The following is a 20,792-nucleotide window of genomic DNA, read 5'->3' as shown; positions in this document are numbered from 1 at the left end:
CCTATCAGAGACCAAGGATCATGTAGACTGTTATTCTTCAGGATTACATGCTTTTGGCAAGTTTATAGAGCTGTAGTGGAACTGGTGTAGTTGGTTTTGAAGTCCTGTAGCATTCTAGCTTACACACGGCTGGTTGGCATAAAGGAATTCATCCTTTGCATGATCATATATTTGAGTACCTGTCCACTTGAATCAGTCTAGAACAAGTTGGTAAATCGCTTGGTCTCCTTGCCTATGGCTTTGGGAAGCCACTGGATGTTTTGAAGAACTTAAGGAGCTAGCTACAAATAACGGATTGTAGTTTTTTCCAATAATGATTGTATCAGTATGTTACATTAATGTAACTTAATGAGGAATAACTTTTTTTATAGTGCAACTGTAACTTTTTAAACATGACCACTGCTGGCAGAAGCTGTACTGTGAAGCAATGACTTTTCTAAATTCTGCATATAGTTCCATAATTATTATCATTTTATTACAATGGGACTGTGGCCTCGCCAAAGAGTGGAGAAGAAACTTTGCATGGCTCATATCCTGGCTTCTATTGTGTCTTGAGTTGCTGCATTTAGATTTTTTTAAAGTAACAAAAAGTAATTATTTGATTTATTTTTTAGAAAAAGATAATTTAAAAAAATGCTACTGTGCCACTAATTAACCACTTTCAAGGAGCTCTGAACTTGAATGATGATGATCATCATCATAATGGGCACAGGCCTTGTTGAGGTTGAGGGGCTTGTGTACTTCAGTGACGTTGAAAGCTATACTGAAGGGTCTCCCAAGCCAGGCAGGTCTCAGCTGAGAAGTGAGACCAAATGTGTCTAAGGTAAAGATGAAGGTCCCCCTTGACATTTTTAGTCCAGTTGTGTCCGACTCTAGGGGGCGGTGCTCATCCCGTTTTTCAAGCCATAGAGCCAGCGCATGTCCGAAGACAGTTTCTGTTGTCACGTGGCCAGCGTGACTAGGGAATGCTGTTTTACCTTCCCACCGAGCTGGTACCTATTTATCTACTTGCATTTGTATGCTTTTGAACTGCTAGGTTGGCGAGGAGCGGGGACAAAGCGACAGGAGCTCACTCCGTCACATGGATTCGATCTTACGACTGCTGGTCTTCTGACCCTTTAGCCCGCAGCACCACCACATCCCTCAAATGTGTCTACCACCCATCAATAATGATGAGAGGGAATAAACAGAAATCCATACCAGATCAGTCATCGCCAGGGTCAACAAGGACCACTTCAGATGTTATAACTTCAGGCATCTAGTGACAAATGGGCTTACAGGACTCAGCAGACCCTGTTGAGGAACCAGGACAGGCTACTGCAAAGCTACTGGAACAATATAAACAAAAAAAATGGCTGGAATGAATAATAAACAAATTACATGCAGACATTAGCGAATTAAAACACTTGAATGATTCAGAACTTAAAAATGAAAAAGTTTTTTTTGCAAAACTACACAAAATATATGACCTAGAAAGGAAAACAATTGTTGAAACTATGGAAGAATTAAAACAGCAGGTAACAGCAACAGCAAAGAAAATTGGAAGATATAATGGATGCTTGAAACAATATAGAGAAAACACGCTGAGGCGTCCACCCAGGTCATGAATATTAATGGACTATCTGCATGTACCAATGAGATGCTTGGAGAGGCGGAGTCACCAGATATAAGAGGAGGGGGAGATAGAAGGATTTGTGATTTTGGAGTTTGAGAGTGGCGAGAGAGGGTTGGCGGTTGAGGGTGGATGAAGGAGGATGTTTTGTCTAGAGTTAATGACATTGACTGTACCTTCATCACCTGTAATAATAAACAACTTCTATTTGATTCTTTTTTAAATGACATATTGCCTGGATCTCTATCATTAAACAATGTTGATGTAATCAACTGGTGGCAGTGACATGACACGTGGCTTGTGCCCTTTGCTTGGTGAAACAACCAAGGGACAGGCGGGAACGTGACACACGCAGTTTCAAAATAACCAACTTTTATTCTATACATCACTAAGAAAAAATGCAGAGAAAAGGAATTTATGCCCATGTAAAGATGATGTTCTAAAATTTTGGGGAAAAATGTGGGAAAGCCCAACCAGACATTAAAAAAATGCCTCATGAATTAAAGACATTTGTAAACAAAATCAAAGAAAACAAACAGATGATATTGTAATAAAAACTGAAATGATTAAGAGGCAGGTAAAGGCTGTGAAAAAAATGGAGTGTGCCTGGTCCAGATGAGCTGCACAGATTTTGGTTAAAGCATCTAACAAGTCTCCATCATCATAGAGCAGTGCAATTTAATCACTTACTTCAAAATTCTACAACTGAAGACTGGATGACAAGAGGCAGCACATTTTTGATAATAAAAGATAATCAAAAGGGCAATGAACCCAGTAATTATCAACCAATTACTTGCAAGATCTATATATAAATATTTAACTGAAAACTCCCTATACTCTACTCGACTGAAAGGGAAATTTAAAAAGTCAAGAGGCACAAAAGATCAGGTGCTTCTTGATAAAATAATACTGAAAGAATGCAAAAAGATGAAAAACAAACCTTAACATGTCCTGGATAGACTATAAAAAAGTAGTAGGGTAATGGTAGCTTTATTCAAACTCAAATTTGACAGGTGCCACGCCCCCCTTTTGGACCCCTGCAGCGGAAGGGGAGGGACTTCCGGCGTCCACGCTCGACCCAGGCCCCTTCCGGCGGAAGGGGCTGGTCGAGCGGTGACGTCGGGGGTTGTGGGGGTCACCGTGGGCCTATAGGGTGTATTCCTAGAGTCTGGGGTCCCCCGTGACCCTAGGGTGGCCTGAGGATTGGTCCCCGAGGGGTTGTGCCACCCCCACGGCCCTGTGGACCAATGGGGAGCGGTTGGAGGGGCTTGGCTAGAAAGGGTGGCCCTAGGGCATGCCCCAGCATGCCTTTAGGCCCTGCATGACGTCAGGGGTTGTGGGGGTCACCGTGGGCCTATAGGTGTCTTTTCCTAGAGTCTGGGGTCCCCCGTGACCCTAGGGTGGCCTGAGGATTGGTCCCCGAGGGGTTGTGCCCCCCACGGCCCCTGTGGACCAATGGGGAGCGGGTGGAGGGGGTTTGGCTAGAAAGGTTGGCCCTAGGGCATGCCTCAGCATGCCCTAGGCCCTGCAAGGGTGGGAAAGTCCCAGGGATTTGCAGAGAAGCTATAAACTTGGTTCGGGACCCTTCTGCGCGCTCTTGCGGCTCTTTGCAAAGGTCTTGTGGCTTTAAAGACATGGCTGACAAGGAGAACAAAGCTCCCGAGGCAGGCCAAAAGCTTACGGGAAAGCCCGGGAGGCGTTTGCGTCCCAAAGGCTACTATTATGGGCCGGTGGGATTTTCCATGCCGTTGTGTCCATTAGGAACTCCTATAAGACTAAAGGCTAGCCTTCCCAAAGACCCAGAAAAGTTAAGAAAAAAATGCAAGTCTGCAGAAGACGTATTTGTATTTACCGCAAAGCCTAAGCAGAAGCCGAAAAACACAAGAAAACCGGACTGCACACTGATGTGGGGTGATGATGAAGATGCTGAGCCTCAGTGCGTTGATGGCGAACAAGGGATAAAAAGAGATTTACAGAAGCCGCCGGGTTTTGCGGCGATTGACGATGGTGCTGAGCAGCAAATGTTGGCAGAGGCTCCAGACGAAGGCTTTGAGAGTGATAAAGAGAACCAAGTCAACCTGGTAAGACCAATTTTCTTTTTAAAAAGTCTTATTAAGGTTTCCGTTATAAGGGCTTTAAATGCCATAGTTAAGGATTTATGCTAGGGTTGGGGGGGGGTAAAGGGCCTTTTAAAAATGACTAAAACCTTGTTTCATTTTCAATCACAGGAGAGCTTGTTTCAAGCTCAAACACAGGAGGGACCTGAACATGATGGTGGTGGTGATGATGATGATGATGATCTTGAATGTGACTGTGGATATTGGGCGCACAGAAAGGTCCTGAAAGCGGCAGGTTGCAGCCCTTCAAGAGAGAATACTTCCTGAATGACTATATAACCTGCAAATATATCCTGTATTGTGTGTGTGTGTGTGTGCTTCTACCTGTAACTTCTGCTGTATTGCGTGTGTTTCTACCTATGTCTTCTGTAAAAGCTAAAATGTCTGCCCTGTATTTCTACTAGCACTGAGATTTAGATGTATGCTTTACAATATTCTTGTAATATACTGTCTTTTAATAAAGAGTCTTTATTGTACCATACATTGCTCATATATGTGCTAATGGCTGAGCTGGATGCACGGGGGAAATTATTGCACAATATCTATTATACACCCTCATCAGCGGGGAGTTTTGGAGGTCTGAAGCCTCTCTTTAGGGAGGCCAAAAAACAGGTGAAAACCTTGAAACTCGGAGATGTTTCTCGATGGCTGTCCGACCAGGATGCCTATACGTTGCATAGGCCTGCTAGAATTCATTTTAAAAGAAATAAGACCGTGGTTTCCAAAATAGATGATCAATGGCAGGCAGATTTGGTTGATATGCAACAATATGCTCGGCACAACAAGGGATGGAAGTATATTCTGGTCTGTATAGACATTCTTTCTAAGTACGGCTGGGTAAAAGCGCTCAAAGGCAAAACAGGCAAAGAAGTGGCCAGAGCCTTTGAAGCCATTTTCAAACAAGATGGAAGAAAACCTGACAAAATACAGACGGATCGTGGCGGTGAATTTCTAAACAGACCTGTAAGCAGTTTATTCAAGAAATGTGGAATACAGCATTTTGTCACCAATAATGAGGTCAAAGCAGGGGTTGTTGAGAGGTTTAACAGAACATTAAAAACAAAAATGTGGAGGTATTTCACGGCTAATAACACCTGCAGGTATGTGGATGTATTACCGCAGTTCCTTAAAAGTTATAACCATAGCCTTCATAGAACTATTAAATGTAGGCCTGTAGATGTGAATCATCACAATGACATGGTCGTCTGGAAAAGAGTCTATGAGCCCTCTGTTGGAACCAAAAAAGAAGTTCCAAAACTCAGAAAAGGGGACCGTGTGAGGGTTTCTAAAAGGAAGGGTGTATTTGATAAGGGCTATGAACAGAATTTCACCACCGAGATATTTATTGTGGACCGTGTTGTAAAAGGTACAGAGAGACCTGTATATGAGCTAACGGATTATGATGGGGATGCCATAATCGGGACTTTCTATCCTGAAGAACTGCTGAAGATCAATGACAGGGAAGACCGGTTGTACAGAATTGAAAAGATTTTGGGCACAAAAGGCCGAGGTCGAAGAAAGCTCCACCTAGTCAAGTGGTTAGGTTGGCCTAGTAAGTTTAACAGCTGGGTGTCAGCCTCAGAGGTTTCTGAGGTCGTATAGGGACAGAGAAGCAAAATGGGAGATTATGGTTTTTACATCACACTACCCAGCAACGCCTGTAAGAAGGTTTTTCCTCAAAATACAAATGCCAGCTTTACGACAATGTTGCCCAAGCCCTTAGATTTGATTGGTGTTTGGGAAGTTGGTCTAGCAGAGATACAGTATCCTCGGAGCTGGTACACACTCCTGAAAAATACCCCATTTTCAATTTCTGAGGGTACAAATAAATGGATCTTTCAGTTACACAGGGGCTATTACAAGGACATTCCTGATCTTCTGAACAACATGAATGACACTATAAAACAAGCTATAGATCTACAAGAAACATGGTTGGCCTACGACCCCGTCATGGGGAAAGTTAGATTCACAGGCCCTGAAAATTACTTATTTTCAGCGGGTGCTGAGTTAGCCCACATTTTGGGGGCCCCCCCGGATGTGCCCGTCAGAAAAATACCGCATGCTGCAGACCTTACTGGGGGATTCAGTTCCTTGTACGTCTATACAGATATCATCGAGCACCAAATCGTGGGAGACCATGCTGTGCCTCTGTTACGCTGCATCCCCGTCAAGGGAGAAACCTACGAATGTGTTACAATTACCTACGACAAACCGCATTACGTGTTGATGAGCAAGAACCACATCAACACTATAACCATTGAAATAAAGACGGATCAGAACCAACCCGTGCCATTCACTCTGGGGAAAGTTGTTGTGCGGTTGCATATACGTCCCAGAAAAGGCTGTGTTTAGGAAGAGATCAGAAGGACGCTAAAATGGTGGTGTTGAAAGACTACGGGGATGTTAATGTTTATAGAGCGTACTATAAGGCCCAGGCAGGGCGTGGCCTCCCCGGTTTTCACGGATCTGTAAACATGTACGGAGCAGGACTGGGGGGCATTTTTCGTGGATTGTTCCGAAAGGCCGTCCCCCTCTTGAGGAGAGGCTTTGAGTTTATTAAGCCCCACATTAAGACGGCCGTACATAATATCGCCGGAGACGTCGCGAGTCATGTTATGAAAAAAGTGAGACCCCAAGAAGGCTCAGGACTCACGTACATGAAAAGAAGGGGTGGAGTTAAACGAAAAGCGGGTCATCTACGCCTAGGTCCACCTAAACGGTTAAACAGCGGATTGCCTCCCAAAAAACGTCAGAAGCTTGAGAACAGGAAGAAGAAAGCAAGCCGTAAGATAAAGGGTCTGAAGCGGTGCAGGGGAGACATATTTTAAAATGGCGTTCATTCACGGCTCCTCTGAAGAGTGTGCCAAATCTGAATTGGATATTTTTCAGCTATCACCTACACAAACCAGCGTGGAAAGCTGTATGTATATAGAGGTCCCTCCCTTAGCAGCGCTAACACCCAACGGCCAAATAGAGTTTTATATAACTGGTAACAGTGAAGATTATATCGATTTAAACAATACCTTGCTCTACGTGGTGTGTAAGATCACAAAAGCAAATGGGACAAACATCGCTGTGGATGCTAAAGTGGGCTTTGTAAATTATCCCATTGCCTCGCTCTTTAGCCAACTGGACGTTACCCTTGGAGATCGGCTCATCAGTCAGAGTAATAATTGCTACCCCTATAGAGCGATGATAGAGCTGCTTATGAATTACGGCGCTGACAGCTTGAGCACCCAATTTGCGGCGGGCGGCTTTTATAGAGATGGTTATACAGCCATGGAACAAACCACCGTCGCCCCCAATACCGGAAACTGGGGTTTTCGAATGAGAGCAGAACACACTGGAACCAGCAAGAAATGGGATCTGATGGGGCCGTTGCATAATGAGCTATTTTTTCAGGAGAAAATGTTACTGAACGGCGTAGATGTGAAAATCAAACTTACCCGTAGCAAGGACATGTTCTGTCTGCTGAGTGGTGATGCTGGCGAGCACTACAAAGTGGATATTTTAAACGCCTCTCTGTTTGTCAAAAGGGTGAAAGTGTCCCCAGGAGTTCGCATAGGACACGCAGAGGCCCTTCTCACCTCTAATGCAAAATACCCCATTGAACGTGTGGGCATGAAAGTATTCAGCATACCTGCAGGAAGCCTTGTGTGCAATCAAGAAAACCTTTTTCTGGGGCAGTTGCCTAAACAGCTCGTCATAACTTTTGTCGACAATGAGGCTTTCAGTGGTGCATATGACAAAAACCCTTTCAATTTCCAACATTTCAATGTTAATTTTATAGCCTTGTACGTTGATGGGGTACAAGTTCCAGCAAAGCCCCTCCAGCCTGATTATGCAAACGGACTATGTATCAGAGAGTACATGCAGCTGGTACAAACCTCAGGGAAAGCCATGAAGGACCAAGACATTTTCATCACCCCTAACGAATTTCCACACGGATACACCCTATATGCCTTTGACCTGACACCGGATCATGGCTGCTCAGAACATTATTCTCTGATCAAGACTGGAAACCTTCGAGCTGAGATCCGTTTTGCCCAACCCCTAACGGCAACTATTAACATGCTCTTATACGGGGTATTTGACAATGTGATTGAAATCAGCCATAGCAGAAACGTCCTATTTGATTACATGTGAACATGAATACGTTGCAGCTATTAAGCGTGTTACAACGAGATAAGACCTTTCTAGATGTGTACCCCTGCGACCTGTTACCAAGGAACCTTATTACCAAAAGACCTACCGGAATAGTGGTGAACACCCATCCCCACACGATGCCTGGGGAACACTGGCTGGCCCTCTATTTACCAGCTGAGGGGCCTGGGGAATTTTTTGACTCATACGGCGTAGACCCAGACAACCCACGGATCCCTGAAACAATTACAGCTTTTTTATGGCGTCAGGGCAAAGAAATAATATTCCAGAAGAGACAGCTACAAAACCCTTCGGCAGTGACCTGTGGCTATCACTGTGTGTTCTTTTTACAGAACAGAACAAAAGGTCTGCCGTTTGACCAAATTTTAAAGTTGTACTCAGAAGATGCGACCAAAAATGACCGCATGGTTGTAGAGTTTGTCAAGAACAGGAAAATTCAAACAGCACCCCGATCCTGCAAACCGTTTCATCATATTCAAGCCTGCGGCCCCCAGTGTAAAACATAAAATGTAAGCTGTGCATAAATAAAATAAAAGACAAAAGTTAAATGTTTTATCTGTCTTGGTGTTTATTAATGTGTTTTATAAAGTGAGCCATTCAGGCTTCTTGACTACCGGTCTCACAGGTGTTGTTGGAAGCTCCTTGACGTACAGCCATTCTGGTCTCTTGAACTGTTTCTTGGGCCGGACAACAACCGCCGTGGCAGACGGAGAGGAAGAAGGTGTTGCTGCTGATTTCATCGCTTCTAATTGTTCTCTAGCGGTTGAATTCCCCACGATAGACGTAGGGATATTCAGTTCGGCCAGAGCTTTAAGAAAAACATCCCACCCTTTGGGTTTTCTCTTATCAGAAAGGGCGGTAGACTGGGTGATCCCTCTGACCAGGTCCAGAATATTAGAGCCAGGTAAGAGCTCTCCCCGGTACTGGAAGGACCCTTTGTCATCCCATGAAGAGATCTCTTGATGTTGCCTTAATTTACTTAGCAAAATCTCTGCATTTTTCTTGTAACGGTTGGGAAGGCTGTCTAACACCTCTTGAATAACAGAGGGTAGGGACTCTTGAGGGGCAGGTGGAGAGGGGAGAGAAGCCGAGGCTTGTGGAGGCTGTGGCATTGTTTTTTCCATATCCTCCTGCCTGGTCAGCGCTAAAAACCTCTGTAGAACGCCATTGTAAAGCTTAGCTTTTTCATACTCTGGCAAGTCTGACCTTAAGAGAATTTCTCTCATCTCAGAATCCAGGCGTCTGACCGTGGCGGACCTGATGTTTTCTGGTACGCCCCTCAGCTCTTGTAGCTGAGCACTGGGGACCAGATACATCTTTTCAGCATATTCCATTACTTATTAGTTAAAAGACTGGTTATTAGAGGTACAGCAAAGCCCAATAAGGGACCCAGGAAACCGCCAGACTGCTTCACCAGGTATTTTTTCCTCCGTAGGGGGACCCTCTTGTTACTCAAGGTTTTAATTAGTGTTCGTTTCTTCTTTAAAACACGTACCTGATGAGGTGTTAGAGCTATCTTTCCTTTTAAAGTATTCAGAGCAATTTCTGAAATGGCCGTGACCAGATCATCCGAGGCAGCACATAAAATGGCTTTTCTCTGTCGCAGTGGGGCCTTAATAAGGAGTTTCAAAAGCGGGAGGTTTCGCCTTATACATTCAGACATGTTAACTGGTTGCCGAACAGGCGTCAATAAAGAAAAGGGCTCAAAGCAACCGTCTTTTGTTACCTGAAGCAGATTTCTTCAATGTATAGACCACAGGCCAGTCAGGAGGGAAAAGTCCTGTTCTCAGTCTGTAAGGTTCAGGAGTATTGGCATTTAAATCTACCAACAGATAACCGTGAGGAGGTCTTGTCGCATCTGCAAATGCTTCCATGAAGAACTGTCCGTTTCGTGGATACATCTGACGGGCTAGTGTGGCAATTTGCTGCTTATCCCTGGGATTTTTAAAGAGGACTAAAAACTTGGCGTTCAGACTAATGCTTCGAGCGGCCCTTCCCTGTGAAAAAATGTTCTGAGTAATTAAAAAAACACTTACGTTCCTGTGATGCACATATTGTGTAAATAACTTTTCCACTTCCTTATTATCAGAGGCATACTGCATCAAATCGTCCAAAACCAAGAAGTTTATTGTAGTTGGGGGTAACAGAACATCATCATCAAACTTTTCCGGCAAACCTTCTACAAAACGAATACAGGGATATTTACAGAGAAGAGTCTTATATACAGGTTGCCAACAGCCATAACACCAGATAATATTTTCAGGCATGTCAGAAAATACATTGTGCGCGTTGTCCAGCATATTTTTTATAAAAAACGTTTTTCCACAACCGCTCGGCCCTGCTAGGATAGCTGAAAAAGGATGAACCCACAACATCTTCAGTTCAGTAGCCATAAGGCAGGGTTTTAAAGTCTTCGACAATAACTCTTTTGTCATAAACCACCTTTTGAGTTTTTCTTAAAAGCTTTGTATGAATCAACCACTGGCGCTTATCCCTAACAATTCCTGGTTGCTCTACCACTATTTCACGGGATGAACCATCTCGGTTGTCAGAATCGTACGTAAAAACCAAATCCCTGAGACTATCAAAATTAATTTTTTCAGAGTTAGCAACATTCAGTGTGATCCCTTTGACCTTCATGCACGCACTACCATCACTGAGTTTATACCCATAAGTTTTAGGGCCTCCGGACACATATTCTGTAATGTGCAAGCCTTCAGGAACTTCACTCGTGAGGTCCCCCAGGTAGTCCCCTAAGGGTGGTTTCCATTCACCCTCCCGTTGTACAAAAATGACAGAGTCTGTATCGTGATAGAGAACTCTATCCTGCAGTTTGTCAAGCAGATTGTAAAGCTCCAGACGTGCATAAGCAGTGGTAAAGCAGGCTATGAATTCATTTTTCCTACCCTTGGTGGCTAATCTGTCAGCCTCATGTTTCCATGTCACACAGACAGCATCATCCGCCAAAAATTCAAACATTGACACTGTGTAAGACTCTGAAAATAGGAGGTTGAAATATTCATCCGGATCTCTGACCACCTGAGTGTTAGGCAGATTCGTTCTCTGACCAAACTTTCCCCACAGAGAGTTTAGAAACAGTTTGGCTATCTGTCTTTTTGCGGGGTTTACAGCAATTTTATCTTTACGTAGGGATATCCCCTCTTTCTTTTTATAATCATCAATATATTTGTTTTTATCTCGTTCGCTGACACACCATGCGGGATAGCCCGATGCTTCCTGTTTGTGGCGAAGGTGTAGCTCTATGTAATTTGAAAACAGGTCCGCCGATCTGCTTTCAAAATGCCACACCTCAAAGATTTTCAAAACCTTGTACCCCTTTTTTATGGCAACGTTCAGTTCGATAGTACACCAGGTACCCATCAAGGCTCTCTCCTCATCAGTATGTTTACAAGGGTCTCTCTGGCGGCTTTCTGCACAGGTGGCACACAGCACAAACATAAGTTTTCCACCAACCCTGGTGGGCAACACTGGAAAAAAGAGACCTCTTGGTGGTGATATTTTCGCCTTTACGAAACCAAAGTATGCAGACACATGTTCAAAATTCTCAAATATGATTTTGGGGTGTCCCAGAGGATACTCTTTAGTTTTGTTGACATAGGGGTAAAGGCTGGTAAAATCATAGTAAAGAATCTGCTCTTCCGGTTTAGCTCTGTAGTACAAACGGATCGCGTTTGTACGACCCCCAAAGAGAGCTTCCCTAGGTACTAAGGGCTCTGGAAAATCAGCTGAAGCAAGGTAATTTTTGACAGCGCTGTCGCTTCTTACCATCTCTTTCCATTCATGCTCCCAAATTGATCTGACTTCAAAACCCTTGCTTCTCAAAACGGCTGTCCTTTCCTGTGTAGCATTGAAAAGAGCCCCATAGGTTTTTCCTAACAGAGGATTCCAATCCTCAGAATGGTAACAGAGGGCACAGCCGTGGAAAAAACATCCCAGGAACTCTAAACATATGCCCCTGCCGTTAAGAACCATATAACCATCTACATAAAGAGAATCGATACAAATTTCTCCACCATTCAAGGCGTGCTGTACCCTGGTTTTTTCTTTATGTGCAATATAAGACAGCCACTGTATCGATGCAGATGAATAGCGTTTGCACTGGCGGTGATAGTTGTCTGGATGTGGGATTGCTATTTTATTTTTCTCCAGAAATTTGAACTTGTACATGCTAAGACACACGCCAGCTAGGGTGGGGTATTGAAGAGGGTCTATGGCAAACCATTCATATTCCCCGTCGTACCCTTTCACCCTCTTCTTTGTCAGGGTCATAATTTCATGGCGATACTTTGTGCAGGCCTGTACCAGGATGTTAACATCCTGCTGGCAGTAGGCAGCCAATTCTCGCTGCAGGTTGAAGGTTTTTGTCTTATTCTCCTCATGCCACTTTAAGAAAGCCTTCTGCTCAGAAGGCATCATGTGTTGCACTCCATAAGCTTCGGGTGGTGGTAGGGGACCCTCATACTGTTCATTTTCAGGGGTGTTGAAGTAATGAGGGAAATAACCCTTAGACTCCTGCCTGAGGCCTAGGCATTTGGGTAATTTTGATAACCCCATTGGTAAATGACATAGAGAATCCATGAATTTTATATCAAGAGCCGGCACGGCTATTGTTATAAGTTTTCCACCTTGAGTAATAAGTTCTACCTCTAGTTTTTCTTTGACTAGCTGATTGAGAATGAAATATCCATCATAACCTTTTGAATTATGGGCTATAAACGTTGTGCCCTCAAAAACCCTCCCTTCTGTGAAAGTCCGAATAAAAGCCTCGATGCATGACTCGCCTCTGAATTCCCATGATTTATCATAAGGCCATGCCTTTTTTTTCTCACCTTTTTTCTTGGTGTTCCCAGAGTCAGGCTCCACAATGCTCTCGCTATATGAACTGTTATCATCATCATATTCTTCACTCTCCTCCTCCTCCTCTTCCTCCTCAGCATCCTGTTCAAGGATATCCTTTATCCAATCGGGCACCCCCTTTTTCACAGAGGCCTCTTTTTTAAAGTGTCGCACAGTCTCACCCCAAAAAGATCTGGCGTAACAATAATTGGGGATGTGTAACCCCGTGTCTTGTCTTGATTCTATATCATAAAATATATAATGGGTTGAGATCTTTGGCTCTTTAAGTGGGCGCATGAAACAGAAGTGGTTTACCTCTTCTCCCCTAGGAGCCCAGCAGATATTACATACCCTGCCTATACAGTCCTTTGTGAAATGCTCTGCATTTTGAAAACGACCGCAGTCCTCACAAAACTTTCTATAAGTACAGGGTACCTTGTTCTCTGCCGCCAGCTTGGTGTGTAATTCTAAGCATTCTCTCGACCTGCATTTCATTTTGCAACACTTACACTTCTTCATGATGTTCACATTAGAAGCGCAATCTTTTCTTAGACAGAGTCTACAGAAAAATATACAGTCATGAATATGAGAGTACAATTTGTGGCAATATTGACAGTAATTACGAGCCCCAAAGAGTCCCTTTATATTAAGAACTCCATAAAAGTGATTATCATGGAGAAGCAACGTATACGTTTGTGTATACTTGTGTCCTTGTGGTTTAAACAAGCCCCAGCCTTTGTCGCCATAGTGTGCAATCTGGATATTGACCTGTAAGTGGTCCTCAAAAAGAGGGATGTCAGACAAAGAAACCTCTTTGTCTACAGGCCAGTGGACTGCCTGGTACAATTGCAGAGCTCCATGTGCCAACTCTGCATCTGTTGGGACCTTTTTAGACATTACACGAACTAAGCTTGCTCCAAAGCATAGTTTACTGTTTACATCAGTGAAATCGATTAGATGTTTCCTTTTCTTATTTATAATTGCACTATAGGGGATAGAGCGTAAGGCTCTTGGGCGGCTGCCCCCCCTAGGAGGTCTCACAATGGTTACAACTAATCGTAAAACCCCGTCTAAACAAAGTTCCATATTACTCTGCAAAAGATTTGCTAAGTTGGAGAGAAACTCGTCAGCGTCTAGAGCACCCTTGACCTTTTTCACTGAAAAAAGAGGCCTCTGCATGTTCCCACCCTCAAATCTCAGCTGCACACAATCGCCAGGCTCCAAACTTTCATTAACAACATTAAGAACATCTTGAACCGCAATATGTAAGGCTGAAACGGCTTGTGCATAGCTTGTCACATGTTCCAGATTTACGAAGCGAAATTCTTGTGCTATATGAATGGTGTGGAATCTTTCATTTTCCCACCCCCATCTATTTGTGATTTCTGCATACACCGGGGGGTTTTCTGCATCATGTTCAGGTGTCTGCAGCGAAGAGTCTGGAGGGTGTTCTTGAGACTGTGTACAACTAGAAGGCAGAGAGCCCCCTGGTGGATATTCTTGAGACTCTTGGTTGTTAATACCTACAACCCCAGAGTTCTCAGGTGTCTGCAACGCAGAGCCTGGAGGGTATTCTTGAGGCTGTGTACAACTAGAAGGCAGAGAGCCCCCTGGTGGATATTCTTGAGACTCTTGGTTGTTAATACCTACAACCCCAGAGTTCTCAGGTGTCTGCAACGCAGACCCTGGAGGGTGTTCTTGAGGCTGTGTACAACTAGAAGGCAGATAGGCCCTTTTCCTACGTGCAAGCATTTTCTTAGCCCCTCGTAACAATTTAACAACTCTATTGTGCCAGTACAGTTTCGCTGTGATTGGTTTCCTCCCCTTTTTTTTCCCAGGCTGATGGCCAGGGTGACCCCTTCTCATTGTACCCCTTTTGGTTGTCTGTTTTACATCAGGATAGCCTAGGCCTATTTGAATTTGAGAGGACATTGCACAAGAAAAATGATCCATGTTTTTAATAGCATCACAGATGTTCTTCATTTCTGGCATTTCTATCATAAGCTGATCTAGACAATCTTTGGCTGTGTTAATCATATTGAAAATCATTTGAAAATTTTTATACCAACAAACAATTTTTGAGGTGTATACAGCTAAAGCATTTCCATCAATTTCAAACAACCCCCCTTTTTTCCTACCCTGCACCGCTTGAGATTTTGCAGATTTTTTTCCACCATCCCCACAGGAGGCCTTGGCTCCATTAAAGGCCTGAGGATTCCACGGTTTGCTGCAGCCAGGTCTTTCACCAGTAGCCGGTCCCTTCGTCATCTGCGGTTGTGCTGAGTTTTTGCTCCTATCCCCACAGGAGGCCTTGGCTCCATTAAAGGCCTGGGGACTCCACTGTTTGCTGCAGCCAGGTCTTTCACCAGTATCCGGCCCCTTCGTCATCTGCGGTTGTGCTGAGTTTCTGCTCCTATCCCCCCAGGAGGCCTTGGCTCCCTTCAAGGCAGGGGGGGTTGCTGATTTGCTGGTACCCGGCCTTTCGCCATCCTTGAATCTTTTTGGGGGAATTGCCATATTCTGAGCTAGAAAAGAAACAATGGGTCTTTTAAAGGGGGGGGGCATTTCAGCTCTCTCTCTCTCTCTCTCTCTCTCTCTCACACACACACACACACACACACACACACACTTGTTTTAAAGGGAGGAACCCCCCCCCGTTAAAAACGCAGGCAGATAAAAAGGTCTTCCCTGAAAATGTACAGAACTTACTCTGATCAGCATTTACTCTTTTAAAAGTATAACCACGAAACTGGAACCTGTCCGTCCTTGGAATATTATAGCTGGTTGATGGTACAATAGGATCATTTTGTGCAAAATATTCATCATCCTCATAGCGAAAATATTTCTCTGAAAAAGATATAGTATTTCTAAATCAGTAGGGTTTTTTTAAAAAGTTAAAAAGCCCCCCTTAAAACTCATATGTTAATGCTCTTACCCAGTGATTCGCTGGATAATGACCCCTTTTCCTGGTGATCCCCAGCTGCAGAGACAGAGGCATGTTAGAACAGTCTTGACCATTGCAAAGAAAAGCATATTTGACACCCCAGGGTTTAGACTGCAAAATGAACACTATCGAGTCACAACTTTATTCTCTTGTTCGTAATTATCTTGAAATTAGTTTAAAAGAAGCCGAAAATACAAGGGCTAAATCAGAAATGAGCAATCATTTAAAAAATATCGACACTTTCATTCAAAAACATTTTGAAGGTACCGTCGAAGATCATTTAAGAAAAATGCAGATTTCCAGCCTGACTGAACTCTGTACCGCGCTTGTTTTAACTACACAATACGTTTTTCAAGAAAGAATTACTTTTGGGAGAATATTTACAACATTAGCCTATGCCTCATGCATGGCAAAAAAGCTTGAAAAAAACACAAGACCTTTGGAACAAAAAGAAATTGATTTTCTCTCAAGACAAATAACAACATGCGTAACTGCGCAAGACAGGTCTTTGAGCTTTCTGAATGGTGATCTGGTATGTATTTACACAATATTCTAATGTAATAACATCTTATGTTTTTCTATTCTATAAAATTTTTCATTTCTTTCTCTCTCTCTCTCTCTCTTTATTTTTACAGAGAGGTGAAATAATGAATTTTCTAAAACCACGATCAAGAATTGCTATATTTTGGAACTGGCTGCTGGAACTTGTGTTACCTAAAAACTATTTCTCTGGCATGCAGTAAATAATATATATATTTAGAAACTCTACGCTGTGTCTATACATTTATTTAAAAAGAATATTTACATTTATTTAACAGGTTTTGAAATTAATCTATCTCTTACCCATTTCTGCACGGTTAATCTGATTTTTAATGCGTAAGTCTATGAATGAAAAAAAAAACGTAAATGAATAACAATTTTTAAAAGGACAGTCCTATTTTTAAAAAAGTGCTAAATCTCATAATATTCAGCTGAATTTGTTACTCACCTGTGGTATATTGGTCAGCTTCTGTGCAGTTTTGAGGAGGTGTGATAAAAGGGGCTTTTATATATTTTTCAAGGGAAGCAAAAGATTTTTTCTGATCCTCTCCTTAAGCCTGTTAAAGGAGAAAAACATCTGGCAGGATGTTGATTTGCAAACCTACGCAATCACTGTGAAACAACATCACCTCATTACCACATCATTTAAACGGATGCACGTCATTTAAAAGGAAATTATTGCCAATACACAATAAGGGGATGTTGATTGGAAAGATACACAATTCTCGTGAAACAACAGCCTCTCTCTCTCATCAATAACTGTTTGAAAGGAAATGATAAGACAGGCCTTTGGTATCTCAGCTGAACAGAGCTGTATAGTATTTGTATGTATAGTATTTGTAGTCTCAATCTGACTTGAAAAATTATTGTGGGAAAAGCATAAATGATTTATTTTTCACCTCACAGCCAAACAGAGCTGAATCTGTGTAATATATTACATTTAAGAAGATGAAATTCTGTAGACTTAAAGTTAAACCCGCTTTTAATTCAAACATTTATTCTCTGTGAAACTTTTGTGACCCATCCTGAAGGTGTGTGGGGTGGGGGTGGGGGTAGTTTAAGGAAGCAACACCATTTAAAGTTAGAAAAAATACTATTTTGATATTAGAATGCTAAGCAAAAAAGGGAAAATGAATAAATGATTTATTTTTCACCTCACAGCCAAAACAGAGTTGAATCTGTGTAATATATTACATTTAAGAAGATGAAATTCTGTAGACTTAAAGTTAAACCAGCTTTTAATTCAAACATTTATTCTCTGTGAAACTTTTGTGACCCATCCTGAAGGTGTGTGGGGTGGGGGTGGGGGTAGTTTAAGGAAGCAACACCATTTAAAGTTAGAAAAAATGCTATTTTGATATTAGAATGCTAAGCAAAAAAGGGAAAATGAATAAATGATTTATTTTTCACCTCACAGCCAAAACAGAGTTGAATCTGTGTAATATATTACATTTAAGAAGATGAAATTCTGTTGACTTAAAGTTAAACCAGCTTTTTAATTCAAACATTTATTCTCTGTGAACCTTTTGTGACCCATCCTGAAGGTGTGTGGGGTGGGGTGGGGGGTAGTTTCAGTCAAACATCTGGCAGGATGTTGATCTGCAAACCTACGCAATCACTGTGAAACAACATCACCTCATTAACACATCATTTAAACGGATGCACGTCATTTAAAAGGAAATTATTGCCAATACACAATAAGGGGATGTTGATTGGAAAGATACACAATTCTCGTGAAACAACAGCCTCTCTCTCTCATCAATAACTGTTTGAAAGGAAATGATAAGACAGGCCTTTGGTATCTCAGCTGAACAGAGCTGTATAGTATTTGTATGTATAGTATTTGTAGTCTCAATCTGACTTGAAAAATTATTGTGGGAAAAGCATAAATGATTTATTTTTCACCTCACAGCCAAACAGAGCTGAATCTGTGTAATATATTACATTTAAGAAGATGAAATTCTGTAGACTTAAAGTTAAACCAGCTTTTAATTCAAACATTTATTCTCTGTGAAACTTTTGTGACCCATCCTGAAGGTGTGTGGGGTGGGGTGGGGGTAGTTTAAGGAAACAGCACCATTTAAAGTTAGAAAAAATGCTATTTTGATATTAGAATGCTAAGCAAAAAAGGGAAAATGAATAAATGATTTATTTTTCACCTCACAGCCAAAACAGAGTTGAATCTGTGTAATATATTACATTTAAGAATATGAATTTCTGTAGACTTAAAGTTAAACCAGCTTTTAATTCAAACATTTATTCTCTGTGAAACTTTTGTGACCCATCCTGAAGGTGTGTGGGGTGGGGGTGGGGGTAGTTTAAGGAAGCAACACCATTTAAAGTTAGAAAAAATGCTATTTTGATATTAGAATGCTAAGCAAAAAAGGGAAAATGAATAAATGAACAAAGTATGTTCCATTAAAAGCTCTTTATTAAAAACCACATTTTATTACAAGGAAAATGTATAGTATTTTGTTTTTTGTTTTTTATTCATTCATGCATGCTTGGACAGCAATAATAATGATCATTGTGTAGTTCTATTGTTAATTTAGCAATGGCTAGATATTTTTCATCTGTTGACCTCAAAAGTCTTTTTAGCAATTTATAGGAATCCCCTGAAACTGACAGGCTTTTAATAATTTTGTGTATGTAATTTACATTTCGATTTGTCATACAGAGCATCTTATTTCTGAAGGCTGCAAGCGTTATAATGAGGATAACTTTTTTATAGCAGAGTTTTTCACATATCTCGTTCAACATCTTGGAATAGTCCGCTTCGTTCCAACCTATGCACGGGTGCGCTTGTTGTGCACAAATATCTTCCTGGCATCCATAGCACCTTTGAATCAGATGTTCAGACAAAGCGTCTTTTAGCATTGCGAAGAGACAGGCCCTTGTAAGGGCCTGCATGTCCTTGTGTTTTTTCAGAGAAACGCCTCCGGCTTGCAAGTGCTGCATCTCCTAAAAATCAAAGAAGGGTTTTAGCACACAGAATAAGCATCTATAGCACACCTAATAACCATCTATAGCACTCCTCTACCACCACCTTTTCCCACAGGTTACCTACCTGCGTTTCAGAAGCTTTCTCATTATAACATGATGATTCCCCATGATGACACGGTCTGACAGGGTCTTCAAGACGTTTTAATGCTACTGGAGGCCCATTTTCACTGTCAGAATCTGTGCTCATGTAGCGCTTTCTGGGTTTGGCAGCGTCCATGGATGCAGCGGCCTTTTGCTCCTCTACCTTTTGGCCTGCCTCGGGAGCTTTGTTCTCCTTGTCAGCCATGTCTTTAAAGCCACAAGACCTTTGCAAAGAGCCGCAAGAGCGCGCAGAAGGGTCCCGAACCAAGTTTATAGCTTCTCTGCAAATCCCTGGGACTTTCCCACCCTTGCAGGGCCTAGGGCATGCTGAGGCATGCCCTAGGGCCAACCTTTCTAGCCAAACCCCCTCCACCCGCTCCCCATTGGTCCACAGGGGCCGTGGGGGGCACAACCCCTCGGGGACCAATCCTCAGGCCACCCTAGGGTCACGGGGGACCCCAGACTCTAGGAAAAGACACCTATAGGCCCACGGTGACCCCCACAACCCCTGACGTCATGCAGGGCCTAAAGGCATGCTGGGGCATGCCCTAGGGCCACCCTTTCTAGCCAAGCCCCTCCAACCGCTCCCTATTGGTCCACAGGGCCGTGGGGGTGGCACAACCCCTCGGGGACCAATCCTCAGGCCACCCTAGGGTCACGGGGGACCCCAGACTCTAGGAATACACCCTATAGGCCCACGGTGACCCCCACAACCCCCGACGTCACCGCTCGACCAGCCCCTTCCGCCGGAAGGGGCCTGGGTCGAGCGTGGACGCCGGAAGTCCCTCCCCTTCCGCTGCAGGGGTCCAAAAGGGGGGCGTGGCACCTGTCAAATTTGAGTTTGAATAAAGCTACCATTACCCTACTACTTAAAAAGGCATTTGATTCATTGCCACACAGCTGGATTAACACCTGCCTAAAAATGTCTGGAATTAGTAACAACATTCAGAAGTTCCTGAAGAAAAACATGGAAAAATGGAACTGTCTTAATGGCCCATGGTAAAGAAATTGGGGAATTCAACATCAAAAGAGGAATATTTCAGGGGGACTCTTTGTCACCACAGCTGTTTAGTATCTCACTAATCCCCATGTCAATAATTTTAAATAAAACCGAATTGGGCTACCATATTTCACAAAAAGCTGGAAAAATCAATTATGTCTTATACATGAATGACCTAAAACTATATGCAAAAAGTTCCACAGAGATAAATCACTGCTAAACACAGTGCAAATATTTAGTGAAGATATGCAGATGAAATTTGGAATTGACAAATGTGCAGCTTTAACCATGCCTACACTGTGGCAAGATCCAAAAATCAGATGGAATAGAGTTTAAAAAAATGGCAACATTATAAAATCACTATCAAGTCTGAAAATTATAAATACCTTGGAATACTAGAAGCAGACGACATCATGCACACAAAAGTTAAAGAACTGACAGAAAGGGAATATATCAAAAGACTGTTTAAAATCT

General features: G+C 42.6%; 3 protein-coding genes and 1 long non-coding RNA gene across 9 annotated transcripts in view; 3 read left to right on the top strand and 1 right to left on the bottom strand.

The window, feature by feature from the left end:
• The window catches only part of TRPM3 (transient receptor potential cation channel subfamily M member 3), a 534,030-nt gene that overhangs the window by 271,352 nt on the left and 241,886 nt on the right, over positions 1–20,792 (top strand). The window lies entirely within an intron of this gene.
• LOC144586600 (uncharacterized) lies at positions 1,677–20,457 on the top strand. The gene is made up of 2 exons (XR_013541515.1): positions 1,677–2,582; positions 20,196–20,457. It is a non-coding gene; the product is annotated as an uncharacterized LOC144586600 (long non-coding RNA).
• Positions 3,041–4,210, top strand: LOC144586599 (uncharacterized). Its single transcript, XM_078385079.1, has 2 exons — positions 3,041–3,693; positions 3,841–4,210. Exons 1-2 carry the CDS (start codon positions 3,247–3,249, stop codon positions 3,994–3,996), a joined length of 603 nt encoding a protein of 200 aa, XP_078241205.1. The 5' UTR covers positions 3,041–3,246; the 3' UTR covers positions 3,997–4,210.
• LOC140701833 (uncharacterized) lies at positions 7,265–16,795 on the bottom strand. Of its 2 annotated transcripts, XM_072978875.2 has the most exons (5): positions 16,683–16,795; positions 16,538–16,576; positions 15,686–15,730; positions 15,460–15,597; positions 7,265–15,275 (listed from the first exon to the last, which is right to left on the bottom strand). In XM_072978875.2, the coding sequence occupies exons 2-5, from the start codon at positions 16,539–16,541 to the stop codon at positions 10,276–10,278; spliced, it is 5,187 nt and encodes a 1,728-aa protein (XP_072834976.2). In that variant the 5' UTR covers positions 16,542–16,576; positions 16,683–16,795; the 3' UTR covers positions 7,265–10,275. The 2 variants fall into 2 exon arrangements, with proteins under 2 accessions (XP_072834976.2, XP_072834980.2); XM_072978879.2 differs by lacking the exon at positions 16,683–16,795 and having other exon boundaries at positions 16,538–16,583.

The sequence above is a fragment of the Pogona vitticeps genome, chromosome 2 (genome assembly GCF_051106095.1).
Source record: "Pogona vitticeps strain Pit_001003342236 chromosome 2, PviZW2.1, whole genome shotgun sequence".
NCBI lineage: Eukaryota > Metazoa > Chordata > Lepidosauria > Squamata > Agamidae > Pogona > Pogona vitticeps.
Note: the sequence above shows the minus strand (reverse complement) of the source record. Positions and strands in the feature narration are given on the sequence as shown.